The following is an 18,331-nucleotide window of genomic DNA, read 5'->3' on the forward strand; positions in this document are numbered from 1 at the left end:
TATAGATAAAATAAATACAAATAAAACAGAGGAAATATACTGTATACTCAAATCACATAGTCCTTTGTGACCTGGAAAGCCGTCGTCTGATAGAGATATCTGCTATTTTGTAAGATTTCTTAGTAAGAGGTAGGAAAAAAGATAACAGTGCAGTACCTCAGAAATGCAACACATTTTGTTCAAAACAGCAAAGGCTGCAGATGGACTGGCTTTGACTGTATGAATTGTATTTGAAGTGTTCTCAGATTCTTGGGTGGTTTTTTTTCCCTACACAAGTATATCACAAACATAGGGTCATTTAAGTTATCCCTGGTTATTACAAAGCAATGTTTTCCATATGGAAACTTCTCCCTGGAAAACAAGAGGCTCCTTATAAAACTCTTGAGATCAAAACCACCTAGTGTTTCAGGAAAGCAAACATTCATTTCCGTCACTAATATTAGTTGAAGACCTGATTATAGATGCTATCTATATTAAAATATCATACAATAAATTAATGTTTTCCGCACCTGAAATTGAGAATACAGGGGAAAATTCTCCAAAATAACTTTCTGTGTCACTGATTCAAGGCATACATTTCACTTAGGAAGCAACTTAAAATCAAAGAGGTTACTTGCCTCTTCCATCCATGTTTGAATTCTGTTTCAGAAAAATCCCTCATCTGGTGGCTAGAAATATTTTCTAATTTGTAGCCTAAATTTGTTCATAGCTAGCATCTCCCATTTGTTTCACAGCAAAATTTCCCTTTAGCTTTAATAGCTTTTCTTTTTCTAGGTTGCCTTTTACTTTGATTTATTTAACTTGCAGAAACTGAACATACATGAAATCTTCATGAGACTGTATTTAGTTTTTCTAACCTTTTTTTTTTTTTTTAATATAGTCTAGCATTATTGGTGTCTCCAGCCATTCAAAGTTGCTCTGAGTGTTAATGCAATTCAGAGAGCAGACAAGATTTTGGAAAAACTACTGTCTTCACCTCTTGCTGTTCATCATGTATATGTTTGCACATTGTTATTACAAAGTCTATTTGATAAGATTCAATGGGCAGAAGAATGATTGCAAATGACTTTTTACTTGACAAGTCAATCTAAAAATTCAAGAATGAGCTCCAAAAGAGTTCGTTATAAGGATGTTTGTAATTTTTCCAAGCCAATGAAACAGAAGTCAACATTCCAGTTTTCAGGCATGAACATTTGAAAAGATCATACATTTTAGAAGGTGATACCTAGGGTCTTGTGTGTTTGAAACTATCAGAAAGACCAGAACTGTTCAAACTATCCAGTATTTCAGAGATAAAATAGTAGCAATAAAATGCTTGTCTAGTTGCTGAAATAGTCTAACTTTGCTATTGTAAGATTTTTACATATTTAGTTATATACAAACACCTTATCAAAAGAATAAAATCAGGTATGTTCAACATGCCCTGGCCATGTTTTTAGAAAGTTATTTAATTTTACAGATTGATAGAGGCAAGAATGTCTCTTAAACTTTTAGCATATTTATCACTTTTTCTGTTCTGTGACAAAGACTCTTCCTCTGGTGCATACTTTGTTAATATGATCTACTGTTCTGTTTTTAGACTGTAGCTTCTTTGCTACCTTCTCTCTGCAAATAATACCTATATGCTTTCTTCTTTTCTCATGAACTTCATGAACTAATCTATAAGTCCACTGACTTTACCATATTAGATTATTTTTAGGCCTGTCTTCTATGCTGGTATCTTTGAAACCTCAGTGTTTATAAACACACAAGTTAAAGATCCACTGGAATAGTGGATCTAAACTAAAGTGAATCAACCATACGGAATCACAGATCTCTGAGCTGCAACTACTTTGGTCATTTGTTAGACTATTTAAAGTGTAGGATTTTCTGATGAGAGTAAAGATTCTTTTGGAAACGGATTAATATACGATCATACACAGCACCCAGGAGATTATGAATATGTGGGAGTTCTTGGGTGAATAAAGAGGGATAGGAAGCTCAGGATGAGATATTCACATCAGGGATATTATTACCATAAAGAATATTGTGTAAGATCGCAACATACTCTCCAGCCTTGAAAAATAGGTGTAGGACTACTTTCAAAGTTGTCTTTACAAATCAAATTTAGAACAAATTAGAAGGAGAGTGGGATTCTACTCTACCTGCTCACACAACTGCATGGATATTGAAGCATTTTTTCTATTAGCCTCTGGGCCCACACAAATGCATATATTTTTAAAAGTTGATACCTTCCTTTACATGAAATTTAATATTGCTGCACTGATCAAAAGGATGCTTTAGAGTAAATAATATAATCTGAGCCTTTTTCTAAGCACGACATTTCCTACTGGGAGGTAAATTAATTATTATTAGGAAGACAGTAGGAATTATATTGAAAGTAGTAGATAGGAGTAAGTTTATTATTCATAGAAAACATATATATTTCAGTGCCAGCATAGATATCATGTATACCATTCTAGATAGTTAATGAACTTTGGATAAGCATAATTGGAAACAACTAAAAATGAAATGCAGGATCTGAACCCCTTTTTTATTTTGAAAACACAAGAGAACTTTACATAGTTACTTATGCATACCAGGCTTACATTTATTCAGCTGAGGCAATCTGCACTTGCTTAGCCACAGATGGATATAAAGAAGATACTATTCATCTGAAACAATGATCCTTTTACTTATAATAGTTGCCATGGGATGTACATGTCCCATTTAAATGGAATGATCTTCACAGTGTTATAAAATATTCATTAAAAATTTTCAGGCAACTTGCAATTCAAAATGTTTCACAATATCTGCTATGGATTAGAAGGGGTTTTTGTTTTTTTTTTTACCAATTTTTAACTGACTCTGCTTTTACATGTATATGTATTTATTCAAATATCAGTCTTATCCATTTATTCTGTTTTAATATCCTGCTTTAAAGCCACATTTTGATACAGTGCTTTATGTGTGGCATAAATTAGAGTTAAAGGTCCCTAATTTATAGATCTGTAAAAATTTGGAGCAGTATTATTTGGATTTTCAAAGGAAAATGGTCACAACAAAATCTGATGATGGTTTGGATTTGTTAGGTGTGAGTGTTAATTTATATGGAAATAAGGATAATGGATAAGGAATAAAGGAGGGACCAAGGAGAATATTTTCATAAAGCAGCATGGAATACCCATACCATTTTGGTATTAGTTTTCAAAATTAATTCGCTCTGGAAAATGACTTTGGAGCTGATGTTAGTATCAGTGAAGAAACCAGTGTATTCCAGCTGAGGCAGCTGTCCTGCTGCAGAGCCCAGGCAGAGTTGATTATAAGCAGGTCTAATTCTCAAGGCTTCAGCTGAGTTGTGTGGTTTCATGCCAGCAGTGACTGAGCCTTCTTTTGCTCTGGAAGCATTCCACCAACCTCTGACCATCATTCAGAACTAATTTCTTCATGTCCAGCAGCCAAGCCTGTGGAATGTCTGATAAATCTGGACACAACTGTTGTTGTACATCAGACCTGATGTTTTGAGACTTCCTTGTCCTCCGCCCTCATGCAGTAAGGGGTTTGTTGTTTGAAGTCACAAGCTGGTTGTTCCTTTCCCTTAGGGGAAGTGGCCTATTATGCCTGCTCTGAAAATGCTTGCTGCACTAATATTCAGAAGGGTTTAACAGAAAATGTTAATTTTCTATTTTAAAGAATACTCAGAGGAAGATGGGTTGCAATTCCCACCTCTTATACCCCAGTTTCCTTATTTTACACTGTAATTCAATGATTAAAAAGATCAGACAGTGTACCTCAATTCCTTCTGTCTGAGAAAACAAAACCATGTAACCTGTTTCTGGGAGAGGGTGTTAATCCCCATGCAAGAGAAGACAAGCACTAAAGAGGCCAAAGAGATTCCTTACCCTGATGATTAGGAGGAGTCCTTGACAAAGGGCTGTCATGGAAGCAGTTGTGGGACAAAATCCATGTAAAAGGAAGTTTTTATTCACCTTTTCCCTAGCCAGATGACTGTAAGATGTTTTCATTTCATTATGCAGAGTGTTTCTGTGAACACCTTTCTCAAATTCTGTACGTCTCCAGATTAATTTTATATATAGCCAAATCAGCTCTTGTAGAGCTCTGGACTGAGACTAGGATCAGGCATATACAAGTCAGTTTTGCTGCATTTGACATTACAAGATATAAGTTCCTCTTCAGATCTGCCTCTAAAGCATTATGTGCAGCCTAGGTTGCTGTGAAAGTTTTGATGATGCATATTCACGCACACAGAGTCGTCTGGGAGATATAAATTTTACACATTCCAGTGGCTAACATTTTGCACGTTACAGTTGAAAATCAGTATGACACTTCTAAATTATTTCAGTCTTCTTAGATCCTGTGGATTTAATAAGGATATAAATGATGTATTGATTTGGGGTTGTCTCAGGAGAGAGGAAAAATGTTTACTATTAGTTCTGGGTATCCTCTAAGAATTTCTGTTTCAGTTCTAACAACAGATTTTGTGATGCAGGCATAGCTCCAAAAGGAAACAGAATGAGATCAAATACAGAGTAGTTTGCTTTAAAAAAAAAAAAGCTTGGCAAGAAAAAGCAGCAGGTAGTGAAACAAATTGAATTCATTTGTGGTACAGGCCCTCAGAAAGCTCAAAATGTGTAGGCATAAACCATATGAACAGCATCTCTGCTAGCTGCCTCTGCTTCTCAGAGCAAACTAGGCAGATCACATCAAGCATAGTTTTATTCTTCATAAACCACTAACAGTTATCAGATGGAGGTGCCTAAAAATCTGTCGTGGTTAAAAAACCAGGTGTCCTGGAAATGAAAGTGTCCAAACATACACAGTACATAAAAGTAATGCAACTGACAACAGATAATATAGAAGACATGAGTGTCACTGCACGTAGATTTATTCCCCTATAATATGTATAGACTCAATGAGCTTTTTTTACAGTTACCCTCTCTGAGTTACTATGAATTTATAATGCTGCTTCTTAACATTTATGTTTGTCTACACTAAAGATGCAATAATTTATTAACATGGTAATAAATGTTTAATACTCCTTGTCTGTATCATTTTGTAAAACTTTCTCCTTAACCCCCTGATTCTTGAAAATATGAGGACAAACATTAAACTAAAACAATGCTGTTTTAAAAATGGGTGTATTTATACGCAGAATTTTTAAAATGTTGCATTTCTTGTTCATAACCTCTGCTATTGAAGGTAACTGAGGTGTTCAAGACATAAGGCAGAATCTCATGTTTGGTTTAATGTGTTGTGACTGATAGTTATCATTCAGGTGGGTACTTTTTTTTAAACAAATGGCCACTTATCAACTATAGTGGAATTTTAATGCAGGGATTAAAAAAACATGAAAAAATAAAATAATGAAATTGGCTTAAAAATCACGCAATATTTTAAAAATATCTGTTGGGTCCTATTTTTTTCCCTTCTGTTCAATTGGAATTCACCTCTTTCACTCTTGAAGGTCTTTTTTTCACAGCCTCTCAGTGTTAGGTAGATTCCTTTACTTTTCAAATGAGCTGAGATTCAAACTCCTGAAGAAAGACATCAAAGATAACATAACTTCTCATGTTGTTCTGATAACTGATGGTATTACTGTGACCATTGAATACCCAAGCCTACTTTTGTGGTTATTCAAAGTCCATGAACTTTAGATGGCATGTTGGAAACTCATGGTTGGACAGGATATGAATGCTTCTGGCTTTCTACGTGAATTGGAATTTCACTTCCAAGCACCACCTGTTCTAAATGATGCAAACCAATTTTCCTGAAGACTCATGTAACTTTCCTAAAGTTTCTGAAAGCAGGTAATATTCAGCCATAAAACAATCTGTTCAGAAGAAACCAAGCTCTAGGTGGTTAACAGAAGCATTTGTCTGCTGCATCGTTTAATAAGTTAAGTATTCCTAAAATGCACGAGAAACCAAATCAGGTACTGTAGATAGTGGCATTTTGCAACATCATGAAAACTTTTATGAATCAGCCTTGTAAATTATATTTTATGTTTTTTCATGGCAATTTTCATCTGTAGACAATATCAGGTTAACAGTATTTACCAAGTGTTAAAAAGATGTAACATTTTAATACAGCAATTGATAAAATGCATTTTAAAAAGGAAGAAATTAAGACAAATAAGTTTAATTCATATTTTTTTCCATTTATCAGTTCTTAGTTATGACTGTAATGCCAATGCATTCTTGCAGCTGTAGACATAAGACTGACTTTTGACTCACTTTCTAAGCTGATACTTGGATGAGTGAATTTTCTGCTCGTTCTTTTCCCTGTTGTCATTTAAAGACAGTAACATATTTTTTTTCTCTTCCCTCTGTCGTTCTCCTCTCCAGCAATGACAATGCAGTTCATAAACCATCGGTTCCCTGACTATCATGATCCAACTATAGGTGAGTAGAGATTATTCTCTTCATCCCTTTCAATCTCTCTGTCTATTCAAGATTGCCATACTGAAGCTGCTCCTAAATAACACTTAGATAGAAGCAAGATTTGTAAACTTTAGATTAAACCTTAATTTTGTGATGACAATTAAATTGTGTCATGGTCATACCATAGTTATTTCTTCCTGAAATGTTTTGTACAAAATCTGTTTCAACAACAGATTTGTGGCTTCATGCTCTATAACTATTAATGGCTGTGCAATTATAATCACAGAAACCAAAAATCTTACAAGATAGAAAGCAATCTTTCAAAATACTAAAATAATGTAAAAACTCCAGTCTGGAGTGTGCTTTTAAAAGTTTTGTTATTTTAGTACTGTTTTCCACTTTTAAACTCTTTGTTGACCTTCTCTAGAAAAATCAAGTGCCTACTGAATTTAATATACTGGAGTTGTGCTCTGGGATCACATACTCTGCTAACTCCATTGGGTTTACCTGCATTGTAACCTTAAGTAATGATAAATATTCACATGTATCTGCAATACACTGAAAGTCATCATCTTTAGATGCTGACTCTTGCATGACTATATGGCTGGAGCACAATGGGACAGTCTGAGCTGGAAGAGAGATCTGGGATGAATTCTGGTTGACTGAAATGAATTTCAATTTCTAAATCAGTTAATTCAAAATGGCTGTGACAAAAATTGTCTCATTAAAACATTTCAAATGTTTTTCCCCCATCTAAGTTGGGTGCAGATTTGGAAGATATTTACAGAGTATAAAACCAAGTCATTTAATGCTTGAACAGCCCCAGATTCCTGTTGTATTGGGTATCATCTATTCACATCCTGCTGGACACCAGGTGGACACCGAGGTGAGCATGAGCCAGCAATGTGCCCTTGAAGCAAAGAAGGCTCATGGTATCCTGGGCTGCATTAGTAGGAGTGTTGACAGCAGGTTGAGGGAGGTGATCCTTCCCCTCTACTCAGTACTGTTGAGGCCACACCTGGAGTACCATGTCTGGTTCTGGGCTCCACAGTACAGGAGAGCATTGGCATAGGTTGCCCAGAGAGATTGTGGAGTCTCCATCCTTGGAGATACTCAAAACTGTATAGACATAGTCCTGGGCAGCCTGCTCTAAGTAGCCCTGCTTGAGCAGGGGTTTGGACCAGATGACCTCCAGAGGTTCCTGACAACCTCAACCATTCTGTGACTCTATGATGTCAAGAAGGGTTGTCAAAAGACTGTTTTTTTTCTTGCTATTGAGCATCTTTTGGGCACTACTATAATCATTAATATCAATGAATGTAGTAAAAAATGTATGTCACATCGAGGTAGAAATCAGCAGAACTTAATGTTTATTGATTTAAGGGTGGCTTTATTAGTTCTTTTACTTACACTAAAAAGCCCTTGCATTTCTAGGGACTACACATGTGTAATATTTAGTTATACCTAAGAGAAGATGGCAGAATCTAGGCCTGATAAGTGGGACGCACTAAAAATATTAACATTTACAAAGATTTCTTTGAAAAAAAAAAGGTTTTTCCAACCCCCTTAGCCAAAACAATTTTTTGTTATCTTTGAATTTTTCAAATATTTAAAACTCAGGTTTAACCTCTATAAAATTACTGCATTGCTAAGTAGAGCAGCTTATGGAGGCCGTCTTGGGCAGAGTGATCATGAAATGAAATGATAGAGTTTTTGATACGTGGAGAAGCGGCGAGGGGGGTCAGCAAAACTGCCACCTTGGACTTCCGGAGGGCAGACTTTGGCCTGTTTAGGAGACTGGTCGACAGAGTCCCCTGGGAGGCAGCCCTAAAGGGCAAAGGAGTCCAGGAAGGCTGGACATTCTTTAAGGAGGAAGTCCTAAAGGCACAAGAGCAGGCTGTCCCCAGGTGCCGAAAGACGAGCCGGCGGGGAAGAAGACTGGCCTGGCTGAATAGAGAGCTCTGGCTAGAACTCAGGAAAAAGAGGAGAGTCTATGACCTCTGGAAGAAGGGGCAGGCAACTCAGGGGGACTACAAAGGTGTAGCAAGGCTGTGCGGGGAGAAAATTAGAAGGGCCAAAGCTGAGCTAGAGCTCAATCTAGCTGCTGCCGTAAAAGACAACAAAAAATACTTCTTCAAATACATTAGCAAGAAAAGGAGAGCTAAGGAGAATCTCCAGCCTCTATTAGATGGGGGAGGGAACACAGTGACCAAGGATGAGGAAAAGGCTGAGGTACTTAATGCCTTCTTTGCCTCAGTCTTTAATAGCAGGGCCAATTGTTCCCTGGGTACCCAGCCCCCCAAGTCAGAAGATAGGGACGGGGACCAGAATGGAGCCCCCATAATCCAGGGGGAAATGGTTAGTGACCTGCTGCACCACTTAGACACTCACAAGTCTATGGGGCTTGATAAGATCCACCCGAGAGTACTGAAGGAACTGGCAGATGTGCTCACCAAGCCCCTTTCCATCATTTACCAGCAGTCCTGGCTAACTGGGGAGGTCCCTGCTGACTGGAGATTAGCAAATGTGACACCCATCTACAAGAAAGGCCAGAAGGAGGACCCAGGGAACTACAGGCCTGTCAGCCTGACCTCAGTACCAGGAAAGCTGATGGAGCAGATCATCCTGAGTGCTATCACATGGCATGTAGAGGATAACCAAGGGATCAAGCCCAGCCAGCATGGGTTTAGGAAAGGCAGGTCCTGCTTGACCAACCTGATCTCCTTCTATGACAAGGTGACCCGCCTAGTGGATGAGGGGAAGGCTGTGGATATTGTGTATCTAGACTTCAGTGAAGCCTTCGACACGGTTTCCCACAGCATTTTCCTGGAGAAACTGGCTGCTCATGGCTTGGACGGGTGTACTCTTCGCTGGATAAAGAAGTGGCTGGATGGCCGGGCCCAAAGAGTGGTGGTGAATGGAGTTTACTCCAGTTGGTGGCCGGTCACAAGTGGTGTCCCCCAGGGCTCAGTTTTGGGGCCAGTTCTGTTTAATATCTTTATCAATGATCTGGACGAAGGGATTGAGTGCACCCTCAGGAAGTTTGCAGCCGACACCAAGTTGTGCGGGAGTGTTGATCTGCTTGAGGGGAGGAAGGGTCTACAGAGGGACCTAGACAGGCTGGATCAATGGGCCGAGGCCAATTGTATGAGGTTTAACAAGGCTAAGTGCAAGGTCCTGCACTTGGGCCACAACAACCCCATGCAACACTACAGGCTTGGGGAAGAGTGGCTGGAAAGCTGCCCAGCAGAGAAGGACCTGGGGGTGTTGGTCAACAGCTGGCTGAATATGAGCCAGCAGTGTGCCCAGGTGGCCAAGAAAGCCAATGGCATCCTGGCTTGTATCAGAAATAGTGTGGCCAGCAGGACTAGGGAAGTGATCGTGCCCCTGTACTCAGCACTGGTGAGGCTGCACCTTGAATACTGTGTTCACTTTTGGGCCCCTCACTACAAGAGAGACATTGAGGTGCTGGAGCATGTCCAGAGAAGGGCAACGAAGCTGGTGAAGGGTCTAGAGCATAAGCCTTATCAGGAGCGGCTGAGGGAACTGGGGTTGTTTAGCCTGGAGAAAAGGAGGCTGAGGGGAGACCTTATTGGTCTCTACAACTACCTGAAAGGAGGTTGTAGAGAGGTGGGTGTTGGTCTCTTCTCCCAAGTAACAAGCCATAGGACAAGAGGAAATGGCCTCAAGTTGTGCCAGGAGAGGTTTAGACTGGATATTAGGAAATTTTACTTCACTGAAAGGGTTATCAAGCATTGGAACAGTCTGCCCAGGGAAGTGGTTGAGTCGCCATCCCTGGAGGTATTTAAAAGATGTTTGGATGAGGTGCTTAGGGACATGGTATAGTGGTGGTCTTGGTAGTGTTAGGTTTACGGTTGGACTCGATGATCTTAAAGGTCTTTTCCAACCTATACAGTTCTGTGATTCTGTGATTCTGGTAGTATTTATTTTAATTTGTTATTTCTATAGTATTCCACATTCCTGGATATTAACTCCTGGTAAAGGGTGGTATTTTAATGATGAAAAAAAAGATGTATAAACTTTTCATGCCATTAGTAATTTTATAACCGTTAATAGTATTACAAAATAAAAATGAGATGTATCAACTCTAAAGAAGGCAAAACTATTATGGAATTGCCAAAGATTAATTTGTTGCACTCAGGAAAAAAATAATCATTAGATCTAATTGGAAAAGAGGAGCATTAGTAGTTACTGACACCATTAAGTTATGTACATACACCCATCTTTATTATTAACTATCCACCTGCCATCTGTATTTATCCATATATTGTATCTTGTCATAATCGTAACTTATTGATCTCTAGACACTACCACAATATGTATAATAGATAATCATAAAGAGAAGGAAAGCTTATGATGCATTATAAGTACATACTGCAGGAATGCCTAGAGGACCAGGATGAAGGTCTCCTTGAGTAAGAGACAGCTTCTACTCAGTAAAACTAACATTCTAAATAGGAGAAGAGAGAGGAGATAGAGAACAGAGAAATGAAATATTGAATTCAAACTCACAGAACTGGCTAGAGGCAGAACTGGAAGTATGACTCTGAGTTTTATCTGTTCAGCACTTCTGTCTCTCAGAAGATGCTGAGGACATCCTGAGAAAGGCTTATTTCTATTCATGCTCTAAAACATGTACTAAACAGCAGAGTATAATCTTGGGCTAAGTACGTACGTTTCCTCTTGTCCTGGTTTCGGCTGGGATAGAGTTAATTTTCTTCCTAGTAGCTGGTATAGTGCGGTGCTTTGGATTTTCGTATGAGAATGATGTTGATAACACGCTGATGTTTTGGTTGTCGCTAAGTGGTATTTACATTGGTCAAGGACCTTTTTTTTTTTTCCCTCCCCAGCTTCCCATGCTCTGCCAGGTGCCCAAGAAATGGGAGGGGGCACAGCCAGGATAGTTGATCCAAACTAACCAAAGAGCTATTCCATACCATATGATGTCATGCCCAGTATATAAACTGGGGGAGTTGGCTGGGGGGTTGCGATCGCTGCTCGGGGACTGGCTGGGCGTCGGTCGGCGGGTGGTGAGCGGTTGTATAATTTTATTTTATTTTATTAATTTTTTTTTCTTTCCCTTTTCTTTCCCTCCCTTGGGTTTTGTTCCTCTTTCTCTCTCTCATTGTATTCCTTCTCATTATAATTCATTATTATTATTATTATTATTATTATTATTATTATTATTTTGTTCCAATTATTAAACTGTTCTTATCTCAACCCACGAGTTTTCTTACTTTTGCTCTTCCGATTCTCTCCCCCATCCCACCAGGGGGGAGTGAGCGAGCGGCTGCGTGGTGCTTAGCTGCCAGCTGGGGCTAAACCACGACACCTCTTGGGTAAATATGTGGCATGACCCCTCAAAATCGGATATAAAACCGAAAAAACAAATAGAAGGAATAATTTGTTATCTGACCTGTAATAGCAAACAAATACATTTTAAAATCTCAGTACACTGAAAAAGTTTATACTGTTGAGATTGCTTTTACTACTTTTGAGCCCCTGGTCTCAAATTACATAATTCATCTCATGGGTTTTTGTACATCCACTGGTAGGCATATTTTAACTATTTTCCACCAGTCTAAAAAAATATTAGGTGATCCAGAATGAGCATATCCAGGGCCAAGACTATGCTGATGCGAGGAGTTGCTAGAGGAGAGGTTATTCCTCGAAGGTCACAAACAGCTAGCCACAAACAGATGCTTTGTGTCACGGGGTGAGGAGGAATTAGGCATAGCAGGAGTGAAAGGGTTAACAAGATTGAAGTACTGAGGGTCTGGGTTATGTCTGAGGGAAGGAGGCTGTGTGTCAGGAGCAGGAGTGGATGGGATTGGAGAGAGATAGGCGAGCGCGTGATTTTTTGTTGTGAAGAAAGGAGCTGCAAAGTTGCAAAAAGATAGCCAATCATATTAGCTGAAGGAACGCATGAAGGATGCGTGAACAAGACATATAAACCAATAAGAGTTCTCTCAGTAGCGCATGTACAAACAATTAGAAAGTATATAAGCCATGTAATAGTTCAATAAAGGGACTTTGATTTACCCCTCGATCGGAGTTCGTGCATCAATCCGCTACAACGGGGGAGTTATCATGTTGGGGCAGAAGAGTGATCTGTCTAGTCAGAGTTTTGTTTCTCACCCAGCAGCAGATGATGAGGAAAGAAAAAAACAGGCCTCATATGAAATGTACCTTCACTCCAGCAGAGTGGCAAAGCAGAAAACAAAGCAGAAAACATAGCTTTTCAGCTGTGTCTGAGATCACTGATCTCTCTGGATATCAATTAATTGCCTTTCATGTCACACATTTTAGGCTACTTTCATTCCTCAGCAATTTGTATCATGTTTATGGAACTCATGAGCTCTCCTGAACTTCTTTGGGCATACTGACCTCAGATTTTAGTGTACTGCTTTGGAAATAATGTATTCTGCTTACCTGTGGTTTTATTTGTCTTTGGGCACCTAAAGGAACAACAGTTTCCATAGGTGTCACTGACAGGGTGATATTCTCTGGAAGTAACAAAAAATTTTCTATGATGTTTTTGAATGATAATCCATGGATTTTCAGTATTAACCAACCTGCTGAGTCTGCCATTCTCCAGCTGAGCTTTAACATAAGGTCTATTGTTTCTTTTGCTTTACATAGACATAAGAATCTAATAAATACCTACATATTTTTCCTAATTTTCTTGCACTGGCAACTCCATTCTGTATGTTTTCTATGGTGTGAAACTGTGACAATAGTGACCATGATACTTCACTGTGCAAATTTAGCCGTGATATAAGTAAGTAGTGCTGACAGAATTGATACTGTACTTCCTTGCATTTGATGGGGCTTTTTCTAAGAGCTGTCCTAATAGAAATGGGGAGGTGGGGAGTGTAAAATAGAGGGGTCTTTGTAAATAACTTCATTGCCTTCTAAACCCCAAAAGTCTATCACTTTCAGTTTTATGGGAAAGACTTCAATGACCTCAGGCGCTACTAAATGTTTATAATAACTTCGTCCATTTTAACTTTTCATTGTCCACTGTTGTGGTTTAACCAGCCAAAACCAGGACATCCACCTTAAGCGTTGACATAGGAGTGGAATAATAATTTCAACTGTTTTTCATTTCTGTAGATTCTTGTGAAATATATTTTCACCTAGGTAAAGAAGACAGGGGACAATAAACCGTTCCCAAAGCACATGAACATAGGACTGATATAATCTGGTTGATATCCTGGTTGAAAAGCAGAACCAAACTGCATTCAGTCCATACAAAGGTTCCACAAAACTGTCTTGTATGATCAGTTAGGAACACATAAAAAACTTGAACCAAGGAATCTACAGTAGTTTTTTCTTTGACTTAAAAATAAATGGCTGTCAATGGGTTTTCATATTTTGGTTCATAAAAGCCCAAATCTTTTCAAATCTAAGAAGTGTTCTGAAGTTTGATTCTTTTGGTATAAAGAACACATTTCATGTCCTGACCTATTCCTTGCTCCATAGAAGCGTACCCATGGGCAATTGACTTTTGAAGATTTTTAGAAGATTTTTTTTTCTCCTTATTTTATTTTTATTTTATACTTCATCTGTAAACTGAGCTTTAAAGGGAGTCTAAAGATGAGAATATTTTTTTCTTTTGTCTAGTCCAACATGAGGCTACAGTGAAAATTGTTTACTATTACTGACCAGAGAATACAGAGGAGTCCTTTCACTTTAATATATTGCCAAATGTTCTTCCCCTTCCCACTTCTGCTTCCCTCCAAAAACATGGTTAGGAATTTATCCTGAACATTATGCAGTAATAATCATGTAGCTTTAAAAATTCAGAGGCATTATTTTTCCCTTTTTTGTGACAGTCCCTAGGAACATGGTTTTTCCCTATCATTCCTTCTCATTGTTGTTCAAGATTCTGTTACCAATGCATTAGTTTTCTCTTTCTACAGTGACTCATATCTCTAGCAATGTAGTAGAAATATACAATTAGAATATAATGGTGCTTTGTACTTACAACTTTTTTTCTGTTATCCACTGACATTTTTTAAATATTACGGGGGATCTTGATCACAGAAAGCTTGCTGCTACTGTGAGATGATGCAGAATTTTGTTAAAAGGATATTTCAGTTGCCACATTATGATACATGTGCTTATAGATTTGTATGTCAAATACATACATATATTTCAAGTGTGTTAATTTTGATCCTAAAAGAGCTATGCAAATAGATTTAGAATTATTTATATGTTATACCTTCTGTGTTTATCATTTATAGAAGGAGTACCTATACTTTTGAAGAATTTACTGGATGTTGTGATGGATAGTCCAACACTTTTTTAAGTCCAAGACTTTTTTAAAGACTAGTATGGATTTATTTGAGGGAAGAGGCTGCTTTTTGTTCTGGGTTTTTTTTTTGTAAGTGGTGCATTTTTGTTCCAATAAGAATTTATTCAGAGAAGTCCTCTGTATGTCTGTGGATCAGACATATGGTGTCAAAATAAATGATCCCAATAAATGGTCCCTTCTGACATATGAAACTGTCTTTTATTTTAGCTGGTTGTCTTAGTTTGGAAAAGCTGATAAGATCTTGAGAAACTCAGACTGCAGACATTATATACAGATATAAATAAATGTGCATACACATAAATACACAAATAGATGTATCGGTATTTGTTTAAAATATAGAGTAAACATAGATTTGAAAGTTAAATGATTCCTGAAGTGCTAATTTTAATGCTGTCACTTTGAGTTTAATGCCACTTCAAGATAAAGCAGGAATAATGACTATTTTAGGCTTGCTACAAACATTGCAGTTCAGAATTTTGAGACAGAAACATATTATTTTTGTAAGTAAATGGGGAGGGGAAGGAGGAAATTATTTTAGTATTAGACTGTATGTGGGCAAAATTTCAGAGGTTAGCACTTCATGAAAATGAAATTATTTTAGTGCACATTTAATATTTAATTGTAGTCAACAATGGGAACAATTTCCATGTGGCAGTGGATGTGATAATTTTCTGGAACAAATGGATAAGAGCAATTTACACTCTGTACAGTCTTTGGCAATATCACAGAGAGTTAATGCAAGTAGAGTGGCAGGAAAGGAAGCATGACATAGTGTAGCAAACTGGACAGCCTCCAAGATGCTCATTAGCAATGTGACTAATCTTAAAATGAATACATAATGCAAACGAGATGCGAAAGCAACTTCCTGTTTTGGTGAGATATCACTGCATGAGATTGTGTCAAATGAGCAGTTGAGGGCATTAAGGCTGTGTCAATGTCACACTTTAATTGAAATGGGTGTGGAATGGGAGGCACTTTAGCATTAAGCACATGAATTTCCATGAGGTTTCCTAATGAAGTAATGCATTCACCAATGCATCAAATAAAACACATTTAAACTCATCTTTAATAAGATGGTGGAAATGCGTGGGTGAATTTGAGGAAAAAGATAAAATGTGACTGAAAATATTCTATGGTTATATAATGTGTACCAAAAAAATGTCTGTGTGATAAAGAATATTATATCTGTTTTCAAGGTACAAAAATTAAAGAGGATAAATCAAGGGAAATACAAACTCATTAGTAATGACAGAGTGAAAGAAGACAAAGATGGGACACATCTACTAGATCAGGAGAGGGACATCTTGCCACAAAAGTACTATTCAAATTCATTTTTAGGGTACAAAAGTTTTCCAGATAATTTCTACTATTATCTAAGACGTCTATATGTGTATACTCCACCCCTAATTTCATTCTTATTCTCATTTTGCCATCAAAGGTATAATATCTGGATTGGACTGAACAAGCCTTTGGATTTGAGCTCCAAAATTATTGTTTTTCAAAAAATTAATATGATTGATAGCTAAATAGTCACCACTGCTTTTCATTCATCATTCTCCATACATTTAGTAGCCTTATCTGAGACTGGATAAACAACTCATACAAAATGATCTGGAACTAGTACAATTTGTCTCCAAAGACCGTCACCAAGGGTATGCAGACTGATTGTGTAGATATAGCTAAATTGCCTATGTTTGTGTTCCATATTCATCACCATTTAAAATGAGAAATGGAGAATATATAAGAATATTGGTGTATGCATTTGAACCATAATCTTAAACGTGTGTTTTATTATTAGTTTTCATTTTTCTATCTGTTGGTATTATCTGCATCATACGTCACATTAAGAGGTTAATACTTTGGTATTAAGTATAAAGGTATAAAGCATTTTGACTTACATACATGAAGAAGAGCAAACAGAGATTATACCTACTACGTTAGGACTAAGCCTTACATTCAGACACCTAAATTAAAATGTCTACACATGAGCTGTGTATCTAGGTTCTGGTTTTGTGGGATTCAGGGAGATTTAGGAGTGGAGATTTAGGTCTTTGCTCATTTCCCTTATCACAGGCTTTGAGAGCCATTTGAGATGTCCTACAGTATCCTGCTTGGGTTCAGGTTCCTGATCCAGAATGCTGTGGATCTCCCACAGGTCTTGCGTCATCAACATCTGGCCCCCTGTGGATGTGACACAGGACCTATGGGACACCAGAGCCCTTCTAGTCCAGTAAAGGAAAGCCAGACAAGATTCCCAAGATTCCTGAGAGCATATCAAATAGCAAGTCTCATGTGTGGGCAACTGAATAGTCTATACTTCCATTAAGCGTAAGGGGATTTTAGATACCTACTTTGCACGTAGACACATATTTTATAGATGTCTAAATGTAGGTGCCTGAATCTGAATCACAGTGCCTTCCCTGACAGCTTGTCAGAACAAGGGCCTTCACAGATCATGATTATATCTCTCAGAGTGGCTGGATAGATGTCCTGCAGTGAAGGGAGGAAAATGCAGAGTGGGACTTGTCATGCAGAATCCTTGTTAAGGTGACAAAAGAAAGGAGAACATTGGCATGTGTCTGGCAGCGTAGGTGCTGCCACTGTAAGATTAAAAAAACCCCATGAATAGGAAAGGAGGGAGTAGTATTAAGAAATTAAGAATGCAAAAAGTGCCTAAGCTGCTCAGTTAGTTTAGATTTTAATGAGGCAACAAAATACCTTCTGCTTAGTGTTGTTATTATATCCTGCCATGAAGGGAAACAGAAATTATTTGAAGCCTTGGAGAATGGAGACTAGAAAATCATAGCAGATCTTTCTCTCTATGATGAAAACAATTTGATTTAAAAAAAAAAACAAGCACAACGTTTCTCTGGGAAGAATTATTGTAAAGTTGGTAGTTTCCCTCTAAAGAGCAGATTAATGATAGTTGGATCATCTCTCAACATTTCAGTTTGAGCTGTATCCTCTAACTTAGATGCATTCTTAGCTCAGGATGAGCTTTGATTCTTTACCCCTTCCTCTGTTGAGAACTTCAGTATTTTCCTCATTAATGAAACAGTCTGGCCCCATTCTAAATATGCTGTGTTACTCAGATACATGATCTCTAGCTCTGCTGTTAAACTTTCTTTCTTGGGACTTTGCTTTGATAAGCAAATTATTCAGTCCTAAACGGTTTGCAGACTTCATGTAAGAAATAACCAAAACAACCTGTTACATTTCCCTGTCCATACTCAAGATGAATCACATTTAAAATCCTGGACACACACTTAATGTCTGCTACTGCTTTGTCACATTCATATTTTCTTACAAATGCAACTCATCATGCAATTATTTGAGGGCTGTTTACACCAGGTGACAGCTCACTGTCACTTAGCATTTTCACAGACTTGGGAAACAGTGCTTAATCTAGTAATTTTCCTTTGCTAATATCTCTGATATAAACAATAGCAGACAAGCAAATGCATTCTATGTCTTTCTAGAGAGTAGGTGGCCCAGAGAGCTGTTCCTACAGTTGTCATTTTCTCCCTATCATTTCACCGAACACCTGCTCGAAGGTTGGAGGTTAATCAGAACACCTTGATGAGCATTTAGGCTTGCAGTTTAGTCTTGG

At 37.9% G+C, this 18,331-nt stretch overlaps 1 protein-coding gene across 1 annotated transcript in view; it reads left to right on the forward strand.

Annotated features, from left to right (window-relative positions):
• RIT2 (Ras like without CAAX 2) overlaps window positions 1-18,331 on the forward strand; it is a 195,691-nt gene that overhangs the window by 50,986 nt on the left and 126,374 nt on the right. Inside the window, exon 2 of the mRNA XM_072859655.1 lies at window positions 6,345-6,401. Within this exon, the coding sequence (XP_072715756.1) occupies window positions 6,345-6,401 (57 nt within the window). The remainder of the gene's footprint in view (window positions 1-6,344; window positions 6,402-18,331) is intronic.

This window comes from Ciconia boyciana, chromosome 4 (genome assembly GCF_034638445.1).
Source record: "Ciconia boyciana chromosome 4, ASM3463844v1, whole genome shotgun sequence".
NCBI lineage: Eukaryota > Metazoa > Chordata > Aves > Ciconiiformes > Ciconiidae > Ciconia > Ciconia boyciana.